Source organism: Cyprinus carpio, chromosome A18, assembly GCF_018340385.1.
Source record: "Cyprinus carpio isolate SPL01 chromosome A18, ASM1834038v1, whole genome shotgun sequence".
Taxonomy (NCBI): domain Eukaryota; kingdom Metazoa; phylum Chordata; class Actinopteri; order Cypriniformes; family Cyprinidae; genus Cyprinus; species Cyprinus carpio.
In genome coordinates, this window is record NC_056589.1 from 18,059,532 (window position 1) to 18,083,858 (window position 24,327).

Below are 24,327 nucleotides of genomic sequence, written 5' to 3' on the forward strand. Positions count from 1 at the left end.
GTGCTACAAAAGTTTATATAATGTTTAATAACCAGATTTTCTTCTCTTTTTTTATACAATCAAATTAAATAAAGGAAAAAAGGACAATAGAAATAATAAATACACAGTTTTTATGACATTAATAAATTCTTCCCTATTAGGTGTTTTGAATATATATTTTTTGTTTACATATTCTGAATAAATTATTTAGAACAAATTTTTGTCCCAAACAGAGTACAAAGAACCAATGGTGTAATAAAATAAAATTGGTGTAATAAAAATGAATTACAATCTTCCAACAAATCTCCCTCCAGCTCTGAGATTTTTTATTTCTTTATTTACATTAGAATTAATAAAAGAGATACTGAAGTTCATAATTCAACAACTGTTTGAAATATGTTATAATGTAAACACCTCACAAACCTTAAGATGAAGAGTCTGATCGAGGTCTCTGATGGGAAAGGAAAATAATTCATTCCAGATGGGATTCAGGTTCTTGTTGACAACTTTGCTTTTGTAGATGTTTTTGCCATCTAATTTGAATTTGATGAATGGGTCGCTTGTACCTGTTGAAAACAAACAGTTAAAGATTTTACTTAAAAAAGGAATCTTCTACATTGAATACAGTTCATCTCAATCATATTTGTTGCATAATGTTTGCAAATAATTTTGCAAATGAAGGGAACAAGTTTAAATGTATTTATTTATTTAGTGGTGATCAACACCACAAATGCTGTTGATTGAGCTTTATTCATATTGAACCTGGAACATTTATTTCATGACAAAACATGGTGGAAACTGGTTCATATCATCAAACTGTACAAGCACTCAGATACAGTCTTGCAGACACTGAATAATCCAGAAGACTCATTACTTAGGCGACCATTCTTAGTGTAGAGAGGTGGACGTTTTGTCTCTTTCAGAGTGATGGGAGCTGGCTGATTGTGGAAGAGTAAAAATTACAGCCAGCCTGAATCAGTTAATTTAATACCAGTGCATTAAAACCTCAGAAACTGGGAGCAAGCAGTGTTAATCTCCAAAGCCTGTAAAGAAAGTCTGCCTTAAGTCTGTCTGTGAGAGGGGAGGGAAAATGGTCCGTCTTTGTCTATACTGTGGTATGCAGACTAGCTAGCAAAAAAAAAAAAAAAAAAATGAGAGAGAAAGAGTCCATCACTTCATTTGTATGGATGGATAAAGGAGTGCTTGAGAGAACCTGCGGGGAGCTTGGAATCACATGACAAAAGCCCTGTGGGGACGGCTGTCAGGACTGTCAGCTCGCCTCTCCAAATGAACATCTCCAGGAGGCAGCTCCTCCCTGCCAGCCGCTGACAAGGAAACCTCCAGGCAGCTTGACAGGAGGAGAGGGGCTCAAGCAGCCAGGGGAAGAGCTCCGGCGTGACTGAAAACGGTGACGGCGGAAATTAACAGAAGGAAAATGGTGGACGGCGAAAAACGGAGGGAGGAGACTCGCGGGCCGCTTTTCTGATGTAGTGTCATTTGAGGAGCGAGCTGGGCATTAAATTGTTAGGCAAATATAGGTGCTGGAAAAGGCACTAGAGGTGGACTGTGTCACCGTCATCATGCTGTCATGTCGGACAAAGTGAGGAGTTCAGAGCAAAACAAACCAGCATAACAAAATAAAAATAACAAAATATCAGTCAAAAATCTATAAAGGTTTTTGTGTCTGATAATGATTAAGATTCCTTTAAAAAGTTTCATGATACTTTTGACCTAGAAGTTTTGCAATAAAGCAGACAAAATGGAAATATGACTCTGAAAGTGAAATTATTTCAATATGAAGAAGAAGACTTTTCATCTCATTAGCTGTAGGTAAAAAGCCTGGAGTAATGTTCTGCTTCAAACTAGACATGAAGTGATGTGTCATTCTCAAAGACCACCACACGAGGTCACAGTTTCCCAAAATCTAAATCTAATCTTTCTTTTTGTATGAATGTATTTATTTATTTAGACAGTTTTATCTAAAGGAACTTACACATTCATCTTAAGGGGCAATAACATGAAAAGTGCTAACGATACAAAGTTTCAAACAAGAATGGCTAAAACTGGAAGTGGTTAAAGAAAATAAATAATGTGTCAAAAGAAATAGTATCTCAGGGTCATATTAAATCGTTAAAGCTTTTCCCTTCTTTGGTCAAAATACTGAATATATCACTAAACAGTTGAGAACATGTTTTTTTTTATAACTGCATGGACTACAATTTAGATATCTGGCATGATTTAGACTGGAACACTATTTGTTAGATTGAAGTCTGCAGAACATATCCTAAAACAGAGATGAGCTTGGATCAGAAATTTGGAAATACAGTACAATGTAAACAAACAAAAAGCAATCAAATTTCTCATCATTCTGTTCAGGTTTGTTAGTTTATTGGCCTTCAGTTTCTCCATCAAACAGAGAAAGTGGATAAAGGAAGTTGCTTCCTTAAAAAGTTCCAAATCAAGTTTGATCACAACTGCAAAGTGTGATTCACAAGAATTCCAAAATAATCCCACTTGACATTCCAGTGTCTATAATAACCACATTATATTATTATTATTAATTAGAACAGCATTTACTTATTCATAAGAATATTTTGTAGATATGCAGGTTTCTATTAAAGACATTAAAACTGTATTAAAACCGTAATTAAATACATTTAATTATTAATAAAAAAAAAGTTTTATACTTTCTCCAGCAGGTGGCAATATATCTCAATTTACTCTAAAAAGATAACGCTAGTGCATATGATTGCACAGAGTTTATATAAAATATTAAAAGTTAAAAACCCATCTTTGAAAGAATGGAAGAAAATGGGACAATCAGAAATAATAATTTTGGTAATTGTGAGGTTGCTTGGCCAGTAACCTCACCAAGTGTGCATGACCATTTCATTAGATTCAGTTGGCAGAGAGGAATATCACTGGAATATATTCTAATTATGAAAAATAATGAGGTAGAGATGGTAATTAATAGCCTCTGGGCATACACCTGTGACTTTGAACATGAGAATGAGCTGCCCAATCAGCTTGGTCAGGCCTGCCAGATACACTGGCATTACGTCTGAAGGACCGCTCTGGGTATCAAATGGAAATTCAGAACAATCATTTGCCAGTAGGATTTCAGTAAACCTTAGGCTAAAAACCCTATTTTCTCTCTATCTCTCTCGCTCTCCCTTTTGTATCTATTGCTCTATCACATAAACAAATAGTTAAGAGATAAAAGAGAACACACTTTGCATTATGACACCAGGGACTGTGTACAGCCTCCAGGAAACAACACCTCAACATGATACTATTTGCATTGGCTCTGTGGTAGGGGGAAAAAAACAAGGCCAGCTCATTTGTTTCCCAACGCTAGTATGATAAAACTGACTTGATTCTGTGCAATCAAGGTACAACATTTGAATGGAAGACCACAGATAATGACTTTCTAAATCCAAACAATAGTTCCAGAAATAGCTTTTGTTTTCTTAACTGTAACATGATTACAGAAGTGAGACGGTATGGCAGGATGAAAGACATTCTGGTCTGACTGCATTCTGTAGTTTTGAATGACTAAACAGGCTTAAGTAACTTGGAAACATTCCATCTTTAAAAAGTTCGGCCCTCACTGCTTTTCCTTTTAATTTACTTCTTATTATACAAAGCATTATTACATTATTACATACATAAATATTCCTCAACTACACCTCTCTAAATAATGTGTTAATTTATTTGACCTTTATATTTTAGATTCTATTTCATTTTTTATTTTGTTGTATTGTTTTACAGTAAGTTTTAAGGATCTCTGAGGCAACGTCTTTAGCTTTGAGATGAATGCCAATGAAAACAGCATGAGAATCAAAAACAGTTACTGTACTCACAAATTCTTTGACCTATGAACTGAAGAACCTACAACAATCTTCACAATCTTAACGATTTGAATTAGCAAGATTCCTAAACAAGATAAGACTTCATTTACATGTTAACAATGACTGCTGTCTTTATTGACAGTCTTGATTCTAATCATTAGCAATCGCACCTGCAGGACTTCACAGAAATCTCAGATGATTGCCACAGAATAAGAATGACTGTAATTAATAAAGTTCCCCTAATGTGTGTTCAATTTTGAGTTTTTATACTGTTTAAGCAATTATGGAAAATTGTGACACTTTTCATGGTACTTTAGTCCTAAGATGAATCCAGTTTGTTAGAGCATTCCAACAAATCACTTTGCATAAAAGTGAGTAATGTAAAGTTTCTCAGAAAGGAAATGAAGAAAGACAATAAAGGCAGTGATGTTATCCAATCTTACGGAACCAGATCCACAAGAATATATATGATTCAATGCCACATACTAAACCTTGAATGGTCTACACTAAAACAAGTTCAACAAGACTTTTAGGACTTATATCAAGAACGCAATGGTTTTTATGAAGATGAAAAAAAGGGAAAAGCTAATCCAAAGGCATGGCAACATTCAGTGTGATGCAGCCTGTCGCTGTTCTGTGTAGGCTCCCAGACCCAAGACTCTATACTGATACACTTTCAAAACTAAACAGACCATCAGCAGCATTTTAGAGAACAACTTCAAGCTGCATGTAAAAAAGAAATTAATTTTTAAGAGCCAGTTAAAAGACAAGCTTGATGTTGACATGGGGGGTGGCTTATACAGTTTCAATGCCAATCTATAAAAAGATTTCTAAATTATGATTTTTAAATCATGCATAATGCTGAATAAGATGTTATGATCTACTAATAGCAATACTCATTCATTTTTAAATACAAGAATGTAGCCTTGAATTGGACAAATAAAGGCAATGCAATGCCTAGAGTAAACCACACCACCTGGCATCATTCTAGTTTAATCATCTGTGTTAGTCAGAGGTCAATACCTGAGCGGTCTCTGATAACCAGGTTTCTGCCTTCCTTTAGGTTGATGGTGAGGAGATGCTGGACCTTCTGTTGTGCTGAAGCACCTTGATTTTGACTGTCATTTAATCCAGCTGGGATCTGAACAGTAGAGAGCAAAAAACTTTGTTAATGTTGGACGCTAATTATTATTAGCGTTTTTATTATTTTTCCTTCTGTCTTCAAGACAACACTTTTTCTTATTAAAATACTCACATTTTGTTCATGTTCTGGAAGCATATCAAAATCACTTGTTTCATTGGGAATGTCCTGAGGAAGAGATTAAGATGTATCAAATGAGAAAGTTCTGCATTACTCTGAATCTGCTATACTCAAATTTAGGCCAGAACAGTAACGCGTAATGTTTGTCATCCATCAGTCATGCATTATTGACTAACCACTTGAGTATTAGGATTTTTTTTATTCATACTAAATGTTTGTGCTCATTATGATTTATTAATTTTCTTGAAAGAAGTCTTTTATGCTCACCAAGGCTCATTGATTTGGTCAAGGTCAAGTTCGGTGGCATTTTATTTGAATAGCACCTCAAAACAGCATGAATGCTGAAGGCAAATGAATAATAAAATATTACAATTAAAACCTACGATGGCCATTGAAAGTTTTGTGGAAAGTTTTTTTTTTTTTTTTTTCTCAAAAAGACAGCATTTATTTGAAATAGAAATATTTTGTAAGAGTATAAATATATAAAAATAAATAAATACTGCTGAGCCCAAACTTTTGAATGGTAGTGCATATTTACGTGATAATACTAAGAAAACTCTGTGATGACTTGCCATGTCCTCAGCTGACCCTGTAATGAACATTTCCACTGGAGAGAACAACTCGTGCTCAGTAGGAGATGAAATGCAGGCTCTCTCTTCAGGTGGAATAGTGCTGACTGACTCTGTGATGGTCGGTGTAGACATTTCATCTGAAGCTCGAGCAGGAGGCGTCTGTCTTCCTGCACTGGCTCTACTAAGGGCTGCAGCCACTTTATCTGAGGGGTCCTTTGGTCTCTGACCAGGTGATTTTCTTTCTGCAGGCACAGGTGCCATCATTCGTTCTGTATGTGAATGTACAGGTCCAGTCACTGCATCTAAATCATCTATGTACCATGTTGTGGCTCTTTGCCGCTTATGAGTTTCTACTGAAACTGCTAAATCAACAGGAACTGTTCTCTCTGATGGCGCGGGGCTGCAGGAGTATGGCATGTCTGTGACACTTAACTGCTCAGATAAGGCAGTACTGGAGGCTTCACTTGCTGTTTCATCCAAGTCACATGAACCCTCCATGTTTCCAAAGAAGTCCGAGTCTTGACCTGGTGTTCTGGAATCATCCTGCAAAGCCATCATGGCACTGGGATGAATCCTGATGTCTGGTACAGACATACTCCTTCTGTGTTTCAGAGGGGTCTTTTTCTTTTTCCACAAACCCCTCTTTCCAATCTTCAAATTTAACATGGGCCAGACTTTCTTCTTTCTTTCTTGTTCCATCGTGATTGCAGATGGGGCTACACTTCAGCTGAAATTAAACAACTGTGAGACAAAAGACAAGCAAAGATAGTTTGATTGAAAAAAAAAAAAGTATCAATTTATGGAAAAATATTTTAAACAATCAAAAACAATGTGAACTTACACTACTGTTTAAAAAACATTACAAGTCTTACTGATCCCAAACTTTTGAATGGCAGTGTGTATATAGCAACTATATGTATATATGTAGCAACACATAACTCACAAATAATGATCTATTCGAACAGCAAGAATAACATATTTTTTCCTGTTGAACACTTTTCTATATTTTTTTCTATATTATATATATATACATATATATATACATATATATATATATATATATATATATATATATATATATATATATATACACACACTATATGGCCATGCCATCTGTATGAACGGCCCTTAGAGTGTAACTATTGACTATATGCCCAGCCATTAGTGTTATTACCATCTGTATAACTGGCAATCAGCGTGTGATTACTGACTGTATGACCGGCCATCAGCTTAAATGATGTATGTCTGGCCATCAAAGTGGCCAGCCAAAGGATGAAAAAAAACTACTATAGTCTCAGAAAAATGTTTGCAGGAAACAAATTTTTCATGTGAATGTAGACAAAATTATTCAGCAACTGTTACTATTTTAGTAACAGAAAAGGTTCTTAAAAAAAGACTAGACATAGTCTCAGAAAAATGTTTGCAGGAAACTAATTTTTCATGGTATCTTCTTCAAATTTGAAAAAAAAAATCATAAAACATGCTTCCAACAAACCACTAACTAACAGGATTGTTTCAGGACTGATTTCATATATTTGTATTAGTGCGAACAATTTATTAAACAAAGATTTACTAATTAATTGCACATTTTTCTGAAATTAATCGCGATCAATCCCACCTAACATTAAAGTTTTTAAATATACTTTCATGCTGCAATAATTTCACATTCTATCTTCAAATTAATGTGCAAACAACAAAGACAGTATATTTTTTAATATTTGTTTAATGGCATCTTTTTTATGACTAAGTCCAGTATCAATGATACCAATACTGATTTTCTCTATAAAATTAATAATATTTAACCACTGACTAGCCATTCAACATTACAGTATAATTGAGAGCTATCAATTTTAACATTTATTAGACTTTAAAAAATAACTTCTAATTTAAAGGGGTCATATGATGCGATTTCAAGTTTTCCTTTCTCTTTGGAGTCTTACAGAAGATCTGTAAAGTTGCAAAGACTCAAACCCAAAGAGATATTCTTTATAAAAGTTAAGAGTCAACCACACACCCCTAAAATGGCTTGTTCTAACACGCTCCACATGTCTACGTCACGATGTGGGAAGATTTGCATAACACCACCCAAATGTTCACTCAAAGAAAGATGGCATAACTTTGATTCTCGCTGTTGCCACCAGCGCCATGTTGTGGAGACGCTGTTTCATTGTGAAAACAAAAACGGGACACAACTAGAAATCAGTGGTTAAGTTGTATTTACAACACTGTTCCAGAACAGTTCAACTTCAACCCAAATATTTAGTGTGCAGTACATTTTATGTAGGACTATTTCCTGATACTGGGAGAGAAGACTAATGCTGGCTGTTCTGACTCACTGTCTGTAAGTACGTTTACATATATAAAGGATTTGCCACTGATGATTCAAACGCGAGTTTTGAGCAGTGTAGAGCAGCGGTTCTCAGTTCCAGTCCTCACACCCCCCTGCTCTGCACATTTTGTATGTCTCTCTTATCGCTTCAGACGTCTGTTCTTTTCGAACGTAAGTGCCCTGCAAAGTGGACATCACAGGATATTCCACCATGATTCCAGTTCGAAGTGAACATATATGTTCCATTCAAAGTACATAGATGCACTTTGTGCACAGAGAAACAATAATATACAGTATGTGGAAAATAATGTGTTTTTTTAACCTTAAACCACATAAACACATTTAATTACACCAAATACACAAAACAATGTTCTTTTAAGCAACATCATATGACCCCTTTAAGTGAACTTAAAACAATCTTCATATAAACCCATTATAATAAATGTGATATTTACCTGTATATATGTGAAATATACAGAAATTGAAGTTATCAAACACTTAATTCTAAATTTAATTTTTTAGTTTTTAAAAAAACACTGTCAACTCTTACCACATCTTACCAACCACATCACTTAAAGTCTCTATTAATAATCAGCTGACGAGTTAAATCGGGTGTGTTAGATGAGTGAGACAGTGCTGGGCTGCTTTAAAATAAAAAATAGTCATTACCTTCATTGTTTTTGGACAAAATAGTCAATAACTTCACTGTAACACACTGTATTTCTCCAAATTCACTTCACACATCACTGCTCTCCTGCTGGTTTTACTACAACACTTATTTTGAAAATAATTGCTTTTGAATGATTTTTTTTTTTTTTTTTTTTTTTTAAATATTCAATAAATTCACTGTTATTGGACAAAATATTCAATAACTTCACTGTGACACACTGTACTTTCTCCAAATCCAGTTCACACGTCACTGCTCTCCTGCTGGTTTTACTACAACACTTTTTTTAAAAAAAATAATTGCTTTTGCATATTTTTTATGATTATTTAAAGTGAAAAATAGTCATTACCTTCATTGTTATTGGACAAAATAGTCAATAACTTCACTGTAACACACTGTACTTTCTCCAAATGCAGTTCACACATAACTGCTCTCCTGCTGGTTATACTACAACACTTATTTTGACAATAATTGCTTTTGAATGATTTGAAAAATGTGTAAAAGCAATCATTTAAAAAAAAAAAACTGTTGCTGCAACTGTTTGGTGACACTACTGTGTTACTGTGAAGTTAATGAGTATTTTATTAGTAACATTTTTTGCATTCCGCACTTCGCAGACGGTCCCTTCTGACTTTTCTTTCAAACACCAGTGAGCGCATTGAGATCAATGTATTTTGTACAGAGCGGAGGAAAGCTTGTTTTGAGGAAACTCGATTGTAGCTCGTTTTTTACATCACTACGAAAGAAGAGAGTTGCCAATTGTGTAGTAAAACATTTTGCTCGTGAGTTAGGCTATTGATCCGGAAATGTCAAATATGTGAATATCTTGCCAACTTTACCGAACTGTAAAGCCCAAAGTGTTTTCTTTCCAAAGATACCTAAATCGTGTAGCTATATGTAGCACACTGTTGTCAGGAACTGTTACCATTTGAAGTTAGGCAGGTCATTTTCAGCTGTGAGTCCCAAAAGTGACAGTGCAGGCTAACAGGTCTAAAGTTCTGGGACAGTATTTTTTAAAGAAATTAATACTATTATTCAACAAAGACATTAAATTGATCAAAAATGACATTAAAGAAAATTGTAATGCTACAAACGATTCCTATGTCAAGTTATTTTAAACTTGGTATTCAATAACACATAAAAGGTAGGCTATTTTGTTTTCCAAAAAATAAAAAATAAATAAGCAGCACAGCTTTTTTCAACATTGATGATGATAAGAAATGTTTTTTGAACACCATATTAACATCAATCATGATTTCTGAAGGATCATGTGACCTTCATTTTTAGCATTCAGCCAGATGCTGTACAGTATGCAATGGGTGTTCAGTTTTGCTCCTGGAGGGCCAACGTCCTCATTTTTGCATCAACTTTTAAATGGGATTATAGATAAATTCCTCAAAAACAATAACACCCCAAAAACATGACTTCACATCTCTGCTGTATGTAATGCTTTTTATATGAAACTCGTTAATTCTGCAGGTGTAATAGCCAGCTAAGTTGCAAACCAAATCCTGACAGGGCTACGGTAGCAGGCACACAAAACTGGTCATCTCTGCAGCTGTGTCGCGCTGCTCTTCAGATAATGCTTCCATTATATGAACGGTACTGCCAAAAAAAGACAGATAGATGATGTCTAAGAAGAGCCTGACCTGTGTTACAGTGCTGCCTGAAAACCAAAATTCTGTGCAAATGTACTCCATATGAAAAACAAACGCGAGTGTTTTTTACAGCATGTATCTTCTAATGCGAACCACGCCCCTCCCGCTAGCGAGCTGAAAACTATGAGATTCAAATGTTACTAAGCGCGCGGCTGCTTTGAATACGCCCACACAAACAGAAGACACACACAGCGAGACTGTTCTTCAGTTTTTGAATTTTATCTGTTTGCTTCGCGGATGAGAGGAATGTGACATAATTCACACCCACACAGATGTCTTGGTTGAGGATTTGCTGAAAAAAAAGAATGAATACTACTTTAGCCAGCCCGAAAAGAGTCAAGTCTCTTTTTCTTTTAATTATTTTAAATACTTGTACTCTACAGTTCACGCACGTGTAAAATTTAACGTGTGGAACTTTCCCAAGACTTTTCCCAACCTATATGTTCCTGACTAAATGTATAATCAAGTGAAATTTGATGAAAATGACATCAACTCTAACATGTAACCTAGCTTGATGTCCTGTAATAAATGTAACACTAGCTGCACTGTAAAAATGTCAGCAAGCATTGCTGTTCTTTTTCATTTACCCCCCTAAAACCAACCTTAACAAAATAAGCTCTTTTTACACTACATCATAATACTTTGTATATTAATAATTCACATGAAACTGTGTCATGAAACAAGAAAACGTGTTGTTTGACTTGTGTGGACTGGAGTATGATGCAAGGCTTCAGTTTGCAAGTCATACTTTGATTTGTCCCTATTAAACTCACACGGACATTAATTCTTGGTGTGGATAAGTAAGTATATTCTAGATAAACTACACACAGAATTTTATATAGATTTATGTTTTGTCCTCCATTCTTTCTGTACACATCTCTCTCAGTGACACAGTGACCTGATGGGCTCATTATGCAGCTCACACTTCTCACTGATAGTGTGTCTACTCGCATATGACTTTTACCCCACAAAAAGTGATTAGAAAAATTTAAATCATGCATTGTTTTTTGTAATTGAGATGATTTTCACATCATTTAGAAAAAAAAAATTCTAGGCTACCAAGCTCCGTTCTCAAAATATCTGGGAACCAATTACTGTTTTATGCAATTCAAGAGATTTAACATTTTTAGTTTTTCACTATACCACGCATAACATTTTTTTTCTCAAAAAAACACAATCATCGTACATACTGGCTGCTCACTAGTAGCCTATTTTGTGCTGATTACAGTGGATTAGACTTTAGCCATTTAGATAGTGTATAAGAAAGGCTGAAAAAAGCACAAATGTCTTAATAGCCCTCCAGGAGCAGGACTGGTCATCTCTGCCCTTTGAAATGCCCTCCAGGAGCAGGACTGGTCATCTCTGCTGTATGTAATGCTTTTTATATGAAACTGCCAAAAACACAGATGATGTCAAGAGTTTACACTTTGACATGAAACAGTGCGTGTAGAGCACAATGGTCCATGTATAAGCTGCAAAATATGCAGAAAATGTGCTGATTACATTGTCACATCACAGACCATGAGGCCGTAATTGTGGTGGAACTGTGAAGTTTCTTAAAAAAATGGTCATTCTGCTAAACTTTGTTTTCCACAGAGCTGAAAAAAAAAAACTAAATGTACTATAAATAACAAATGAGTCTTTACACTAATTTGTTTTATAAGTGTGAACATAGACTAAATCTGAGGACTATCAGATGACAATGCTGACAACTACGACATGCTTTCCATGTGTAGATCATCACACACAGAATTGATTTTAGTGATGTGAAGTTTATTTTAGAGATGGTCGGCGTAATGAGTTTAGTTTTTCCTTAAGTCGAAAATGTAGTTTATACTACTTTTTTAATATTCCAAAATAAAGTAAACTTTTATTAATTTTTAAAATTGATCAAATCAAGAGATGGAGGACATGTTTTTATTAAAGCAAGTTTCATGCACAAACTTTGTAAAGTAATCCATTACATCATGTCCTCAGGAAGTAATAGCTTTGCCTGAAATAAATTCAGCAGCGGCAGATTCAGCAAGAAGTGTATTGTGATTTTAGTCAGTAAAATGGACAAAACAAATAGAATTAGGCTATTACAAGTCATGATGGGCAAAAAATATATTCATAATTCACATGAAACTGAGGTAACAAGAAGTATTAAACCTTGTGTGTGTTTGTGCGTGCCTTAGAAATGTAAACAGTAAAAGAACAAGGCTTAAATTTCAATCTTACTTTTAGTACAAAGAGTATTTCCAAAAAGAGAATTTCCAAAATTCAAAAATAGCATTTCAGAGGAAAGCATACCAGAATTTTAACAATAGCCTACATTCATTGTCTTTTCAATAGTAATCCAAAAAATCCACAACATGTATAACTTTGTACCATATTAATGCTACTACTAATTAAACTGTTCAAGAGGTGTGGTGTGTACATTATTAAAGGAGGTGTGTGAGTTGGACAGGTTTCTGCATTTTTGTTGTTGTGATGTTCGGCAGTTCAAAGGATAAGGACATTTCGCTTTAACCCATATAAAAACTTACAGCAAAATAAAGCAGTTGCTTTACTACTTGCCATTACTACTAGAATTTAGCTAAACATTCAGAAAAGATTCGGAAAAGATTGCACACTAAAGTAGATCAGTAATTTATTTTGGATTTACAGTTGTAACAACATTTGTAACTGAAATATTTTGGCAGAAACTATGTTACTATTTAAGTATTCGACAACAAGAGAGTTGTCTCTTACCTTTTTCCAGATAAATCACTGGACGTGTTTTCCTTTAGAAGACATGACTGACAACAGCAGAGAACTTTCACATCCACCTGGAAGTATCAGTTGTGATGTAGGCTATGTGGAGAGCTTTCTGCTTGGACCGGTTTCTCTCTGTACTAGGGTGGGGTGTTGAAGTTACCGGAGTTTCGGTATTTCGAATGCACTGTAGCGTTAAATGCTTTGTGTTTACATTCTTTCTAGATATTTTAAAATGTAAGTGAACACCCCTAAATTTATATATAATATTGCTGGTTGTGGCTTTGGCTTAAAATATAGTATCTGAAGTAACTTCTTCCAGTATTTATTGGAACTATTGTACACACTCAGTGTTTGCATGGTGAAGATACTGTCCACTCATTTGTTTGGGCTGCGTGCAAACTCAGCGACACCTGCTGGCCACTTTTCATATTGCATGTCTGTGGATCAATGACACATCTTATATGTTTAGCATTTTTCCTTTTTCTCTCTTTTCTTTCTCTATATTTATTTTTCTTCATACATATATATATGTTAAAATATATATATACATTATACATGTAACATATTATATATACATGTAACAGGACAACCATAAATGTATTCCCAGGGTGGATAGATAGATAGATAGATAGATAGACAGATATAGATAGATAGATAGATAGATAGATAGATAGATAGATAGATAGATAGATAGATAGATAGATAGATAGATAGATAGATAGATAGATAGATAGATAGATAGATTTATATGTTAAATAAACCATTAAAAGAAAATTATAGAAAAAAAATATAAGCAACATCTACTGTACATTCTGAAGTTCCATGTGCACTGACTGTGTGTTTCTCAGAAATGCAGTATGAAGGCACATAGAGTGAGTATTTGAGGGTACAATGAGGTTTTTAATAAAGCGGACAGATTCTAATGTTTGGGACTTCACATGTGGACAAAGTCTACTCAAATTCAGAGAACTGTTCACTTCAGTGTTGCCACAGAATAAGCGAGAGAACCTATGTTACAACATAAAAAAAGCCAATATCTTTACTTTAGTGAATGCAGAATACAAATTTGTACAACAATCTCTAGCATAATATCTTAGTCATTCAATAGAAAGTTCACTAGAATATTTATTGTATAATGAAGATAAAAACAACACATTCAAGGGAAATATAATGCAGATTAACTTAAAGTTCTCTCTCATGTTTTACTCTTTTTTTGTCGTCTTTTTTTTTTTTTCCTTTTTTGAAATATCTTGTTTCAGTAATGGCAACAAAGTCCAGCTTGTGCCGCCAAACGGTTTGAGCATCCAAACCGCAAACAGCTTCTTGAAGTGAACTAGTAACTACAAACAATTACCAAATACATAATTCTGATTTAGAAAAAGCCATAAAGCAAAGCAGTGTACTCTTGCGCAGCAAAGTGAAGAAAGTACGCAACAAACAATTGTTTCCTCTTTATCCCTTCCTTTCACATTCAACAGTTTGTGACACAGCACTCCACACAAAAGGAACAGCCTCCTCTCTTCAGATCTCATATGTATTTCTCAAGTGCATTTATAGGGACCCCTGATGTGAGGGTGATTTTGTTTTGATGAAGTCAAAATGTGATGAGTGATATCATATTTGATTCCGAACACCAGCAACTCTTTGGAATAAGGCTCTAATTGTGCATGTAGCAGAGAAACTCCCTGATTCCCAATCAAGCACTAATGTTGAGTGTTTGTGTGTGCATTCATTGCAGTTTGGAAATCCTGCATGTTTTTAGTCCACAGTGCTTTCATAACACTGGGCTGGCATTATTGCTTGTCTACCCTGAAAAGCTTTGATTGCGATCAACTTTAAATGATTTGGACAGACCTCGTAAAACTTTCTAATGGGTGTTTCAATTCAGCTGAGACAACAAAGCTTGTACATCTGAGATTAAATCTAAAGCTATACCTAAAGCAGTGTTTGCATGGCTCTTGTGGTTTTTATATTTAGTCAGTGTGCCTTTATACATAACCATAAAAGGATAGTTCACCAAAAAAGAAAAAGAGAATTCGGTCATCATTTTGTTTAAAACCAGTTTTAATGAATGTTTCATTCAGCGAACATCAAAATGGTCCAATGTTGTTTCTATTCAGTTCCAAAAAATAAAGTCATACAAGGTTGAAACGAATTTTCATTTTTGGGTGAACTATCACTTTAATATGCAAGCACTTAAGGATAAAGGGTTAACAGTCGTTTTCTCACCTGCTCAATAAAGAGGACTTTATTTATGAACTAGGCAACATTGTGTAATTAATGGACATGTGATAGTATAATATGCATGAGTTAATTTTTTCTCTCTCTCTTAATTTATTACTTTTTTAAATTATCATTAACGGGATAGTTCACCCAAAAATTAAAATGAAATATCTGTCATCATTTATTCAGCCTTAAGTTATTCCAGTATAAATTAATTTTTTCTGTTAAACTTAAAATATTTTGAAGAATGTGGGTAACCGAGCAGTTAATAGCCCCCACTGACTTCCATAGTATGGAAAATAAATAGCATGGAAGTCAATGGTGACCATCAACTGTTTGGTTACACGCATTCTTTAAAATGTCTTTTGTGTTCACCAGACGAAAGAAATTCATACAGGTTTAGAACTTGAAGGTGTGTAAATGACAGAATTCTCATATTTGGGTGAACTGTCCCTTTAAAAATTCGACTTTTAATGTGAATGCTTTGTGTTTCTGGCTATGTGTGGGTTGGGGACTGCATAGATTAATATCAGCTTATTGCAAGTTGCTGTGGTGCTCAAGAGGGCAGGGAGGTATGTGCACACTGACCGAATACATAACAAATCTAAAGAGGAAAGCGTCCAATAGCAAACTTGAAAATACAAACTTTTTTGTGCAATCCAGTAGAGAGATCATGTCCAAGTCAGTTTGCATTGTCTAGTATTTCCATCTTTAGCTGCTGAATCCCCTGACGCTTTGCCACCTGAGGGGCAGTGAGGTGTGATGCAAGCCGGAGGCCACTGCTACCAGACGTTTGTGCAACGCAAACAAACAGCCACACATGAAGAGATATGCACACACAGAGCAAAACGCGACGGCGGAGAGAGCTACAGAACCCACTCTTGCGATTGATGCCTCCTTAAGGTGTCTACTTTACATTAGGAAATCTGTAGATGAGCCAATTCACAAAATAACTGGAAAGGTATTCTGTACATAGTATGCATGTATGTATTAGGGTTACCTAAAGTTATGGTATTTACAATATATGAGGGATTTGGTTGAAATGAATTTAGTAACAGGGCTCGAAAGAAATAAGCTTTTTATACAAACTGGGAGAATGTCTGTAAAGAGAAATGTGTCTCTACTGGATATCAATGAATAGTGCATCTAAGCCGTGATGGGTTAAAGTAGGCAGTGTATTCAGCAGCTGCAGGCTAATCCTTCACAAAACAGTTGTAAGAAATGCAACCATATTTTTTTCTTAGCATGACAAGTATAGTTACAAAACAAAATAAAGACAGCTGAGCTTGAATCATATAGCTCTGTTGTTACAATTTCTTATGGACAGACATTCACCACCATTAAAGGGTAAACGACCCAAAACGACGTTCTTGGAAAGAAAAAAACAAAATCAAAAACAAAAAAAGCACTTTGATTATTACCAATAATAGTCAGATTTGAAGAAAGTACAGTATAGTTAACAAAATAGTAAATATTAACCAGTGAATACTCTACTTAATAAGGATCTTGCCTTGTAAACTTGGCAGTAATCCACAAAAATATACTTTTTTCTTGAATCTGGTGAAGGTACAATACATACGTACTTACACCAAAGGTGATATATATTAAAGTTGCTATGTACATAACAAAAGAAAAAGGTTTGGCTCAAATCTTTAATTTACAAACAGAACAGCAAGTGTTCATGGCTTTAGATATCGTTTCAAGATCTGCTTTGCATGTTAATCGTTTTCCAATGCTTGTAACAATGCACACTATGACAGAACTAATATGAAACAAACATCGAGAGAGAAATGCTGAAAATTCCCAACCTACAGTACGACAGAATTACATAGAGGCTTTGGCTTGCGTTACCATTGAGTTGTTGGAGCTGCATGAATGTACAATGACTTGCTATCGTCTCTAAGTCGACTGGGCTACCTCTTCTTTTCCCATTTGTTAAAAACGCAAATAATAATGACTGAAAATTTAATCAACGACTATTTTTAATTTAGAGACATTTTCATTTCTTTCATTTAATGTCTTAACTGAGGTGAAATGTGATCTCATTTTAGATACAAGCCTCCCCTCACAAAACTGATCCAAATCTATCATCAGATACCTTAAAATAAATTAATAAGTGACATACTTCATATAAGGGTGAGTGCAGATACAGATTGTTTAATACATGAGCCCAGCAGACAGGAGCCTTCAGAAAGAAAGCCGCCCCTAATTTTTTTTGATTGTTTGCAAATTCAACAGTGAAAACAGCTACAAGTGTCAAACTGCACCAGTGACGACGAAAATGTTTTCTTCATACATTGGACTCTCGCACAATGCAATTTGCATCAAGTACCTGATAACACCTGTTTTCTTTTTCTTGTTTTTTTTTTTTGAGCACACCATTCATTGGTGAATTTCCCTCTCTCTCCACTCATCTGCTTAATTTCGATATGTCAGGACATTTTCGATTTCTTTCCCCATCCACCTACTTACAAAAAAAGTGAAATGACGTTAAATTATAACAGTAATGACCCTCCCTGCTGTCATTTCTCTCTCCCTTTCCCCCAGCCCTGCGTGTGACTGACTGACTGGCTGTCAAGCTCTGGACAGCTTTATGTCACCCAGGTGTCCATGCGCATGCGCTTGACCGTGGGGCTCTCCCTCTCTTTGGCCCCGGCGGCCGGGGGTCGACCCAGGCCAAGTGGGGAGTGGAAATCGTGCCGGTGATCCTCTCGGTCGCTTCCGTCGTACGAGGAGCAGGAGGAGCTGAGGCTGTCGACAGGTGAACGGCCCATGTCTGGACGGCTGGAGGGAGGCTGCTGCTGCTGCTGGGGTGGGAAGCCGGACGGGGTAATGCGCTCGCGTGGAGGAGAGATGGGCTCGGATTTAATGTTGACATTCTGGCTGGTGTTGATGGAGAGATTTGAGCCCTGAGGTAAGTGGCCCCCACCTCTGAACAAAGAGACAATTACAAAATCCAAAATTAATACTAGTGCAAAAACTGTATGTGGACTGCAGAAATTCCTGAACTCAGCAGTTACTATGTGACGCTAACACAGAGACCCAGATAGCTAAATAATAATATCCCACCCTCCATCTGTTTACTCAGTGGCGCTTGCTGCAATAACAGCACCTGAATCATTTTAGAGGGTGGTTTCTAATTAGAGCATGCCTTGCAGAATGTGATGAAAACAGTTCACTGATGTTTTGATGGCACAACCACTGCGTTTAAATAAAAGCTTTCATTCACAGGCTCTGGAAACATAACCTTTTAGTGTTTTTTTTTTCATGCTATACAGATGTGTACTTATATAAATGTATATCCCTCTATAGCTCAGTGTTGTTGTTTTTTTACCTTCTATCTGTCTATCTATCTAAAAAAAAAATCTTTTAGGATCAGTAAGATTTATTAAATCTTATTTATTGACATTATTTTCATAACAAATAATCATGTTGTCCCTGTCATAATATGTCTTGTTATCTTACTTTTTACTCTTTTCTTTTTATGTAATTTTTATGTAATTCTCATGATTCTATTCAAATCTGTATAAATCTGTATAAATACTAAAATGGCATAAATATTTATTACATTTTCTAATGATTGTAATAATCAAAAAGTGTCAATTTTGGGCTTCCATGCTGCAAAAAAATATTTTCTCACTGAATATCTTTAAAATAAGATACATTTACTTGACAAGCACAATGACATAAGCTATTAATAATGTGGCATAAATGTAACAAAAATCATTCCAAAAAATTAGACCCACCCTAACCTCATGCCATTGGTTTGTTTCTAATATTATAACATAAAACTACTTCAGTTTTAAGCAAAATATGATTTTATATTCTTTTCTTTTTCTTTTTAGAGTGTAATATGGCCTGGACATCAATCCATCCTTCCATTACACTTTGTAGAAAGCATATGGAAACTAAGAATGCATTTGACCCCATGCCTGGACACATTAGTTAGTGTTCTGCAAACCTGTGTGTGTGTGTGTGTGTGGCTGTGCAGATCTATGTTACTCACACCAGCGAGTTGAGAGCTGCCTGGCCCAGTTGATGCTGTTGCCATGCCGACATTGAGCCTATAGAGAGCCCTGGAGAGCCAAAGCCTTGCAGAGAGGAGAGCTCAGCACTGCTCAGGGAGTATTCTAGAGCAAAACAACACAACAACAATCAATAACAGAGTTTGAGTCACTCAAACAGTCAAGCATTTCAAGTATTTTTATTATGCATTGAGCTGGATGGTGTCATGAATTGTAGGGTCTTCCTCTTTTTTATAAAGCCACTCACTCAGAGAAGAATGAAATTAAATTAAATCATGAACGCATACATTACAAAGCAAAGAATTACTTTTTATACTCACCAGAGTTGTAGGCAGTGGGCATGCCTGAGTAGACCAGGCCTTGTGGTGGCAGACTCGGGGTGGTGATGGAGACCACCGGTGTGGCCAGAGGCTGGGTTGACTGGGAACTGCTTATCCTGTGGGTGTTCTGTACAAGGGGGAAATGCAGCAAGTTAATGAGATCCAACCACGGACATACAAGCATACTATAAACAAACCATGTAAAGCACTGTCATCAGAATAGTGTGATTTGGTGGTAATTAAGTGGTAATACCATTTTGTACCAAAAAGAGGCGCTCAACACCCAATATAATCCAGAAAAAGAATATCATATTGAAATCAGATAAAAAAACTAAAATACTAAAGCCCCTGGATGATATAAGAAAATCTAATATAAAATATAAGACATTACAGAATTGCTTATAAATGTGGCACAGCTATTTATTGTCTATATAACGTCAATGCAAATTTTTGCTAAGGAATATGCAATAACCTGACTTAAGCACATGGATATATAGGAATATCCACAAACACATTCATACACAAGAAAACAAAATACCTATGAAACTCTCTCATGGGACATTTGATTATTCCCAGAGTCTCAAAAATGTTCTGATCAGTAATGTTTTCCTGTCTGAACATGGGAAAAATTGCTCAGAACTTGCTCATTCAGAGCTCTGGTACTTACTGGACATGTCAGTTTAGGAATCAAGTTTGTCAAAGATGTTTCTACTAAAATGCCTTAGGAGAAATAGAAACAATTAAACAATTATTGACCGAGTAAGAGTATAGAGCTATACAATTATAAGGAAAACCTGGTAGAATTTGGGGAGAAATATTTGAGTTCATATTGAAAAGAGTTCTGATTGCAGACTTAATCTTGATAAATCTAAGCACAGTTTGAGACACAGTTGTGGTCTCTTCTGAAACTCTGGAGAGACATGTCAGATAAATCTCTCAAGAGAAAAATGAGAGGCTAGAGGCTAGAGGAAACATCTTAAATTGCTCTCTATTTAATGTCACTGCTGTTTAGGAGAAACAATTGGTTTTAAAATTACTGATATTAAAGAGATGAAAGTTTATTTACAGGATCCGAAAATGTGTTATCCAAGTACCATCCAGCATGCAGTGAAATTACATTCTCATCCCAAGCCAACCCTGTGTACATGCAGCGCACACACATACACACACAAACACCCGTACATTTGGTCCCCAACATAGGGAATACCAGGTACACTCATAAACACACAAACACGCACAAAAATATGCAAAAAAAAAAAAACAAACAAAAAAAAAAATTTTGGAATTGCATATTCAAATCAGAGCAATTTTGCTCAGTTTTATATTAGCTGAGGTAGATGAGTATTCAATCTAAATTGAGTTTGAGAGGGACATTACGTGCAATCTCTCTCTCTCTCTCTCTCTCTCTCTCAAAAAAGAATACTAATAGAGATGTTTTACTTTAGGTTCTTTATAAAATAAATAATATAATAATAATAATAACAATGATAATAATAATATAATGCAGATATTACAGAACAGTGGTATTAGTACTAATTTAACTCTCGATTTGTTTCAGTATTGTAAAATGCATTCACATTAGTTTCTTCTTGCTAGTGAAAATATTCTCTGACAGCATTTGGCATTCTCCTCAACTGATGACATCATTTTGGACTCATTTTTTACAGACATCATCATAAGTAATCAGAGCCCAGGCCAAAAATCAAGAAACACAAGAGAATAAGAATTTGGGTAATGCTCAAATATGTTGACTGTAATAACATGTTTTATGTGGACTGTGTTTCTTAACATTCTGCTTTGATCCATGCTTTTATGTTGTTTTAGTATTAAAACTAATACTAGGTTTATTGGTGAGATCTTAGGGAAATATTAAATAATAAATAATGATTGCATCTTTGGGGATTTTATGAATTCATCATTCTCCTTACTTCTAATACACCCACAACACTCTTCCTTGTTGCACAAACACATACACATACATTTCTGAACATACTGTGGGTCTTTTAAACGTCCTTAAAAAGGCTCAGAACATGCAGTGTGAGTCACACACAATGCAGACCAGACAACCACACAACACTCAAAAGTTCATCCAGTTAACGTTGGGTTTAGTCGATCTTCATCTCAAGCAGTGGAGGCATTTCTCTAAGCTGAGTGTGGCTTTGCTAGTTAAAGTGTGATTTTAAAACCAAACTGAAAGCTTATCCGCCTTCCCAAGGCATTCAGTGAAACTCACCAACTCCATTTCTTCCTCCTCCGACTGCTTCCAACAGAAAAGAGCAGATGATGCTGTCAGTAAAGAACCAGGTGGCACACCTAAAGCTCAGCAAGGTCAACCCACCGTTCTCACCAGGATGTGCCTTTAAACTAACTTATTCAAATTCAGAGACTGAAGCGTGAACTGAACGCTGCCTCAGGTTACTTGCAATAAAACTGGAAATTCAAATCCAGAGTCAAATTCAAATGAAAAGTCAAATTTGTTGGCACTAAATACACAATGTTTTCATTCCTCATGGCCATGTAGTTTGTCCGACACAGCAATTAGGTAAATGTAAGATGACTTCCAGTGCAAAATATTGAACAAAGGGAGAATAATAGTGTTTTTTAAATTCCTTGAAAGGGGGAAAAAATCATTGAGGAGCTTGACTTCACAGCTAGGATGTTTAATCTTTCACCTCAGATACTCATCCATACATGAATTTGTGTGTCCAATAAATCATTGTGCATCCATTGGCAGAGCTCTCCACTTGCCTTAATTGATTATTTACAAGAGGGGAATAGTAAACACTAGGCTAAATGAGAGGTAGAAAATGTAGCTGATAACTCATGAGAATATAAGAATTAATGAATATATATACATTTTAACTTGTATGTAATAATATTTATTTAAAATATTCCTTTTTTATTATTGTGTATTTTATTATTTATTGTTTAAATACAGAATATACTGTGTGTGTTATATATATTCACATACATGAAAAACTACAACTATTCCAGGCAATAGTAATGTTACTCTCTCTCTCTCTCCCTGTATATTCTTGTGTTTTAATTAATGTATTTATTTATTTATTTTCAGTTTCTTGCAACTCCAAACCTCTGTTTTTTTTTTGTTTGTTTGTTTGTTTTTTTAGTCAATACAACAGTACAAATTGCTTGTCAATACTGTAATCCAAAGTTTCTCTCTGTGAGCATTCTCATTCTCATTGACAGTTCTGTGCAATACTTTTGGCCCAAATGAGAATTTTAGGGTGTTAATTCTCATCTCGTCATGTGCATATATCCCTTTGTTCAAAGCCAGCTGACAGTGTGGAGCTGTACAGTATTGAGGACGTTGAGCTTTCTTCTCTGTAGTGCCGGGCCAGTACTGTCTTAATACCAGCACTCAATCAATAACAGTGGGGAGACACGACAAGGGCGACAAGATATTATCTGGCTCACACTCTGGGCTTCTGATTAAGCCTTCATCCCCACTCTGTCACACTGCGATGTGATTAATTTAATGCCATTATGTTCTAATGACAGCCTGTCTGCAGGCACACTCACAGGCCCTGCCTTAGTCTGTCTTAGGCAGTTCATTCACACACACACACACACACACACACACACACACACACAAAAGGACACTCGCCAAATGCACAAATATACACAAATTAATAATCCTCTGTTCTTCTTACTACTGATGACTTCAGATGCCACGAGCTTGGCATGTGGGATTTGTTTTGATTCATGATGGGTAAGAAACTGTACCGCTTCCAGATGCTGGCGTGGTATTCCATATACTCCCATGCATATGTATATTTACACTGAGCTATGAGAGCCCTGAGTAACCTCAGCACTATTTACCAAACAAGATTCTATACATGTGCTGTAGAAGAAACCCAAGCAGCTTCTGCAGTTGAAATGAACCAATTATTGACCGTTTTTAAACATAATAATAATATTCTTTTTTTCTGCTTCCCATTTTATATTTTAGTGATTAATGAGGCTGACAGGTGGGTGTAGCCTCAGGTGCTGAATGTGGCCAGAGCTCTTTGCACCTTAATTATAATCATTTGAGAGGCCGTCTAATTCTTAGATGAATAATAGAAGGAGTGAGGGTATCTGGATTTCTGGTATTTTGCTCCACTGCTCTGCTTGCTGTGTAACTGAAACTATTTTAGTTTAATTTCACTATCAGTGAACTGATCTAAAGTCCATAATTTCACTCTTTTCAAACTGTTGCGTGTGCTGATCAACACCATTTTTCAAGTTGATTTGGAGCAACAATGTATGTGTGGATGTGTGCATGAAGAATCAATTCTTTTATACTCACCAGGGGTGGCATCATGCCCTTGCTGGATGGGGGGATGACGACTCTCAAGTCTGGCTTGCGGCTACCGATGCCCATGTTGCCCCCCGGTGGTGGTGGTGACTTTGCAGGCATGACTTTACCAAGCCCGTTCCCGCTGGGTGTACCCAGAAGCCCCGGCGAGCCCCTCGAGTTAACGAAGCCGTTTCCTGCTGAGACACACATATGGGCAGAAAGCATCATGGGATTGTGCTCTAATCGACCAATCCCCAACAGCCATCAGTCGATCGGACGGTATGCCATTTCCCAGCTGCAGTCGTAGAATCTCATAGCACGCAACGTTAAGTGTTCCCGACCCTCTGGGAAAGTTCTAATAAGACTCTGGTAATTATCCCACACATTTACAAAAATAAAACAT

General features: G+C 35.8%; 2 protein-coding genes across 17 annotated transcripts in view; both read right to left on the bottom strand.

Annotated features, from left to right (window-relative positions):
* LOC109054899 (multiple C2 and transmembrane domain-containing protein 2-like) overlaps positions 1-13,496 on the bottom strand; it is a 47,033-nt gene extending 33,537 nt beyond the window's left edge. The window contains exons 1-5 of one of the 2 annotated variants that reach the window (XM_042775192.1): positions 13,051-13,496; positions 5,664-6,390; positions 5,086-5,139; positions 4,854-4,971; positions 403-545 (exon numbers count right to left, since the gene is read on the bottom strand). In XM_042775192.1, the coding sequence (XP_042631126.1) occupies positions 403-545; positions 4,854-4,971; positions 5,086-5,139; positions 5,664-6,362 (1,014 nt within the window). In that variant the 5' untranslated portion in view covers positions 6,363-6,390; positions 13,051-13,496. Of the gene's footprint in view, positions 1-402; positions 546-4,853; positions 4,972-5,085; positions 5,140-5,663; positions 6,405-13,050 lie in introns of both variants that reach the window. The other variant, XM_042775191.1, reaches the window with a different exon arrangement.
* A 3,421-nt stretch (positions 13,497-16,917) lies between these two features.
* The window catches only part of LOC109108812 (myocyte-specific enhancer factor 2A-like), a 91,430-nt gene continuing 84,020 nt past the window's right edge, over positions 16,918-24,327 (bottom strand). For 6 of the 15 annotated variants that reach the window (XM_042775194.1, XM_042775195.1, XM_042775201.1 and 3 more), the window contains 5 exons: positions 23,934-24,121; positions 21,858-21,884; positions 19,625-19,751; positions 19,286-19,409; positions 16,918-18,210 (listed from right to left, as the gene is read on the bottom strand). In XM_042775194.1, coding sequence (XP_042631128.1) covers positions 17,871-18,210; positions 19,286-19,409; positions 19,625-19,751; positions 21,858-21,884; positions 23,934-24,121 — 806 coding nt within the window. In that variant the 3' untranslated portion in view covers positions 16,918-17,870. The remainder of the gene's footprint in view (positions 18,211-19,285; positions 19,410-19,624; positions 19,752-21,857; positions 21,885-23,933; positions 24,122-24,327) is intronic. The other 9 variants (XM_042775203.1, XM_042775198.1, XM_042775205.1 and 6 more) reach the window with 5 other exon arrangements.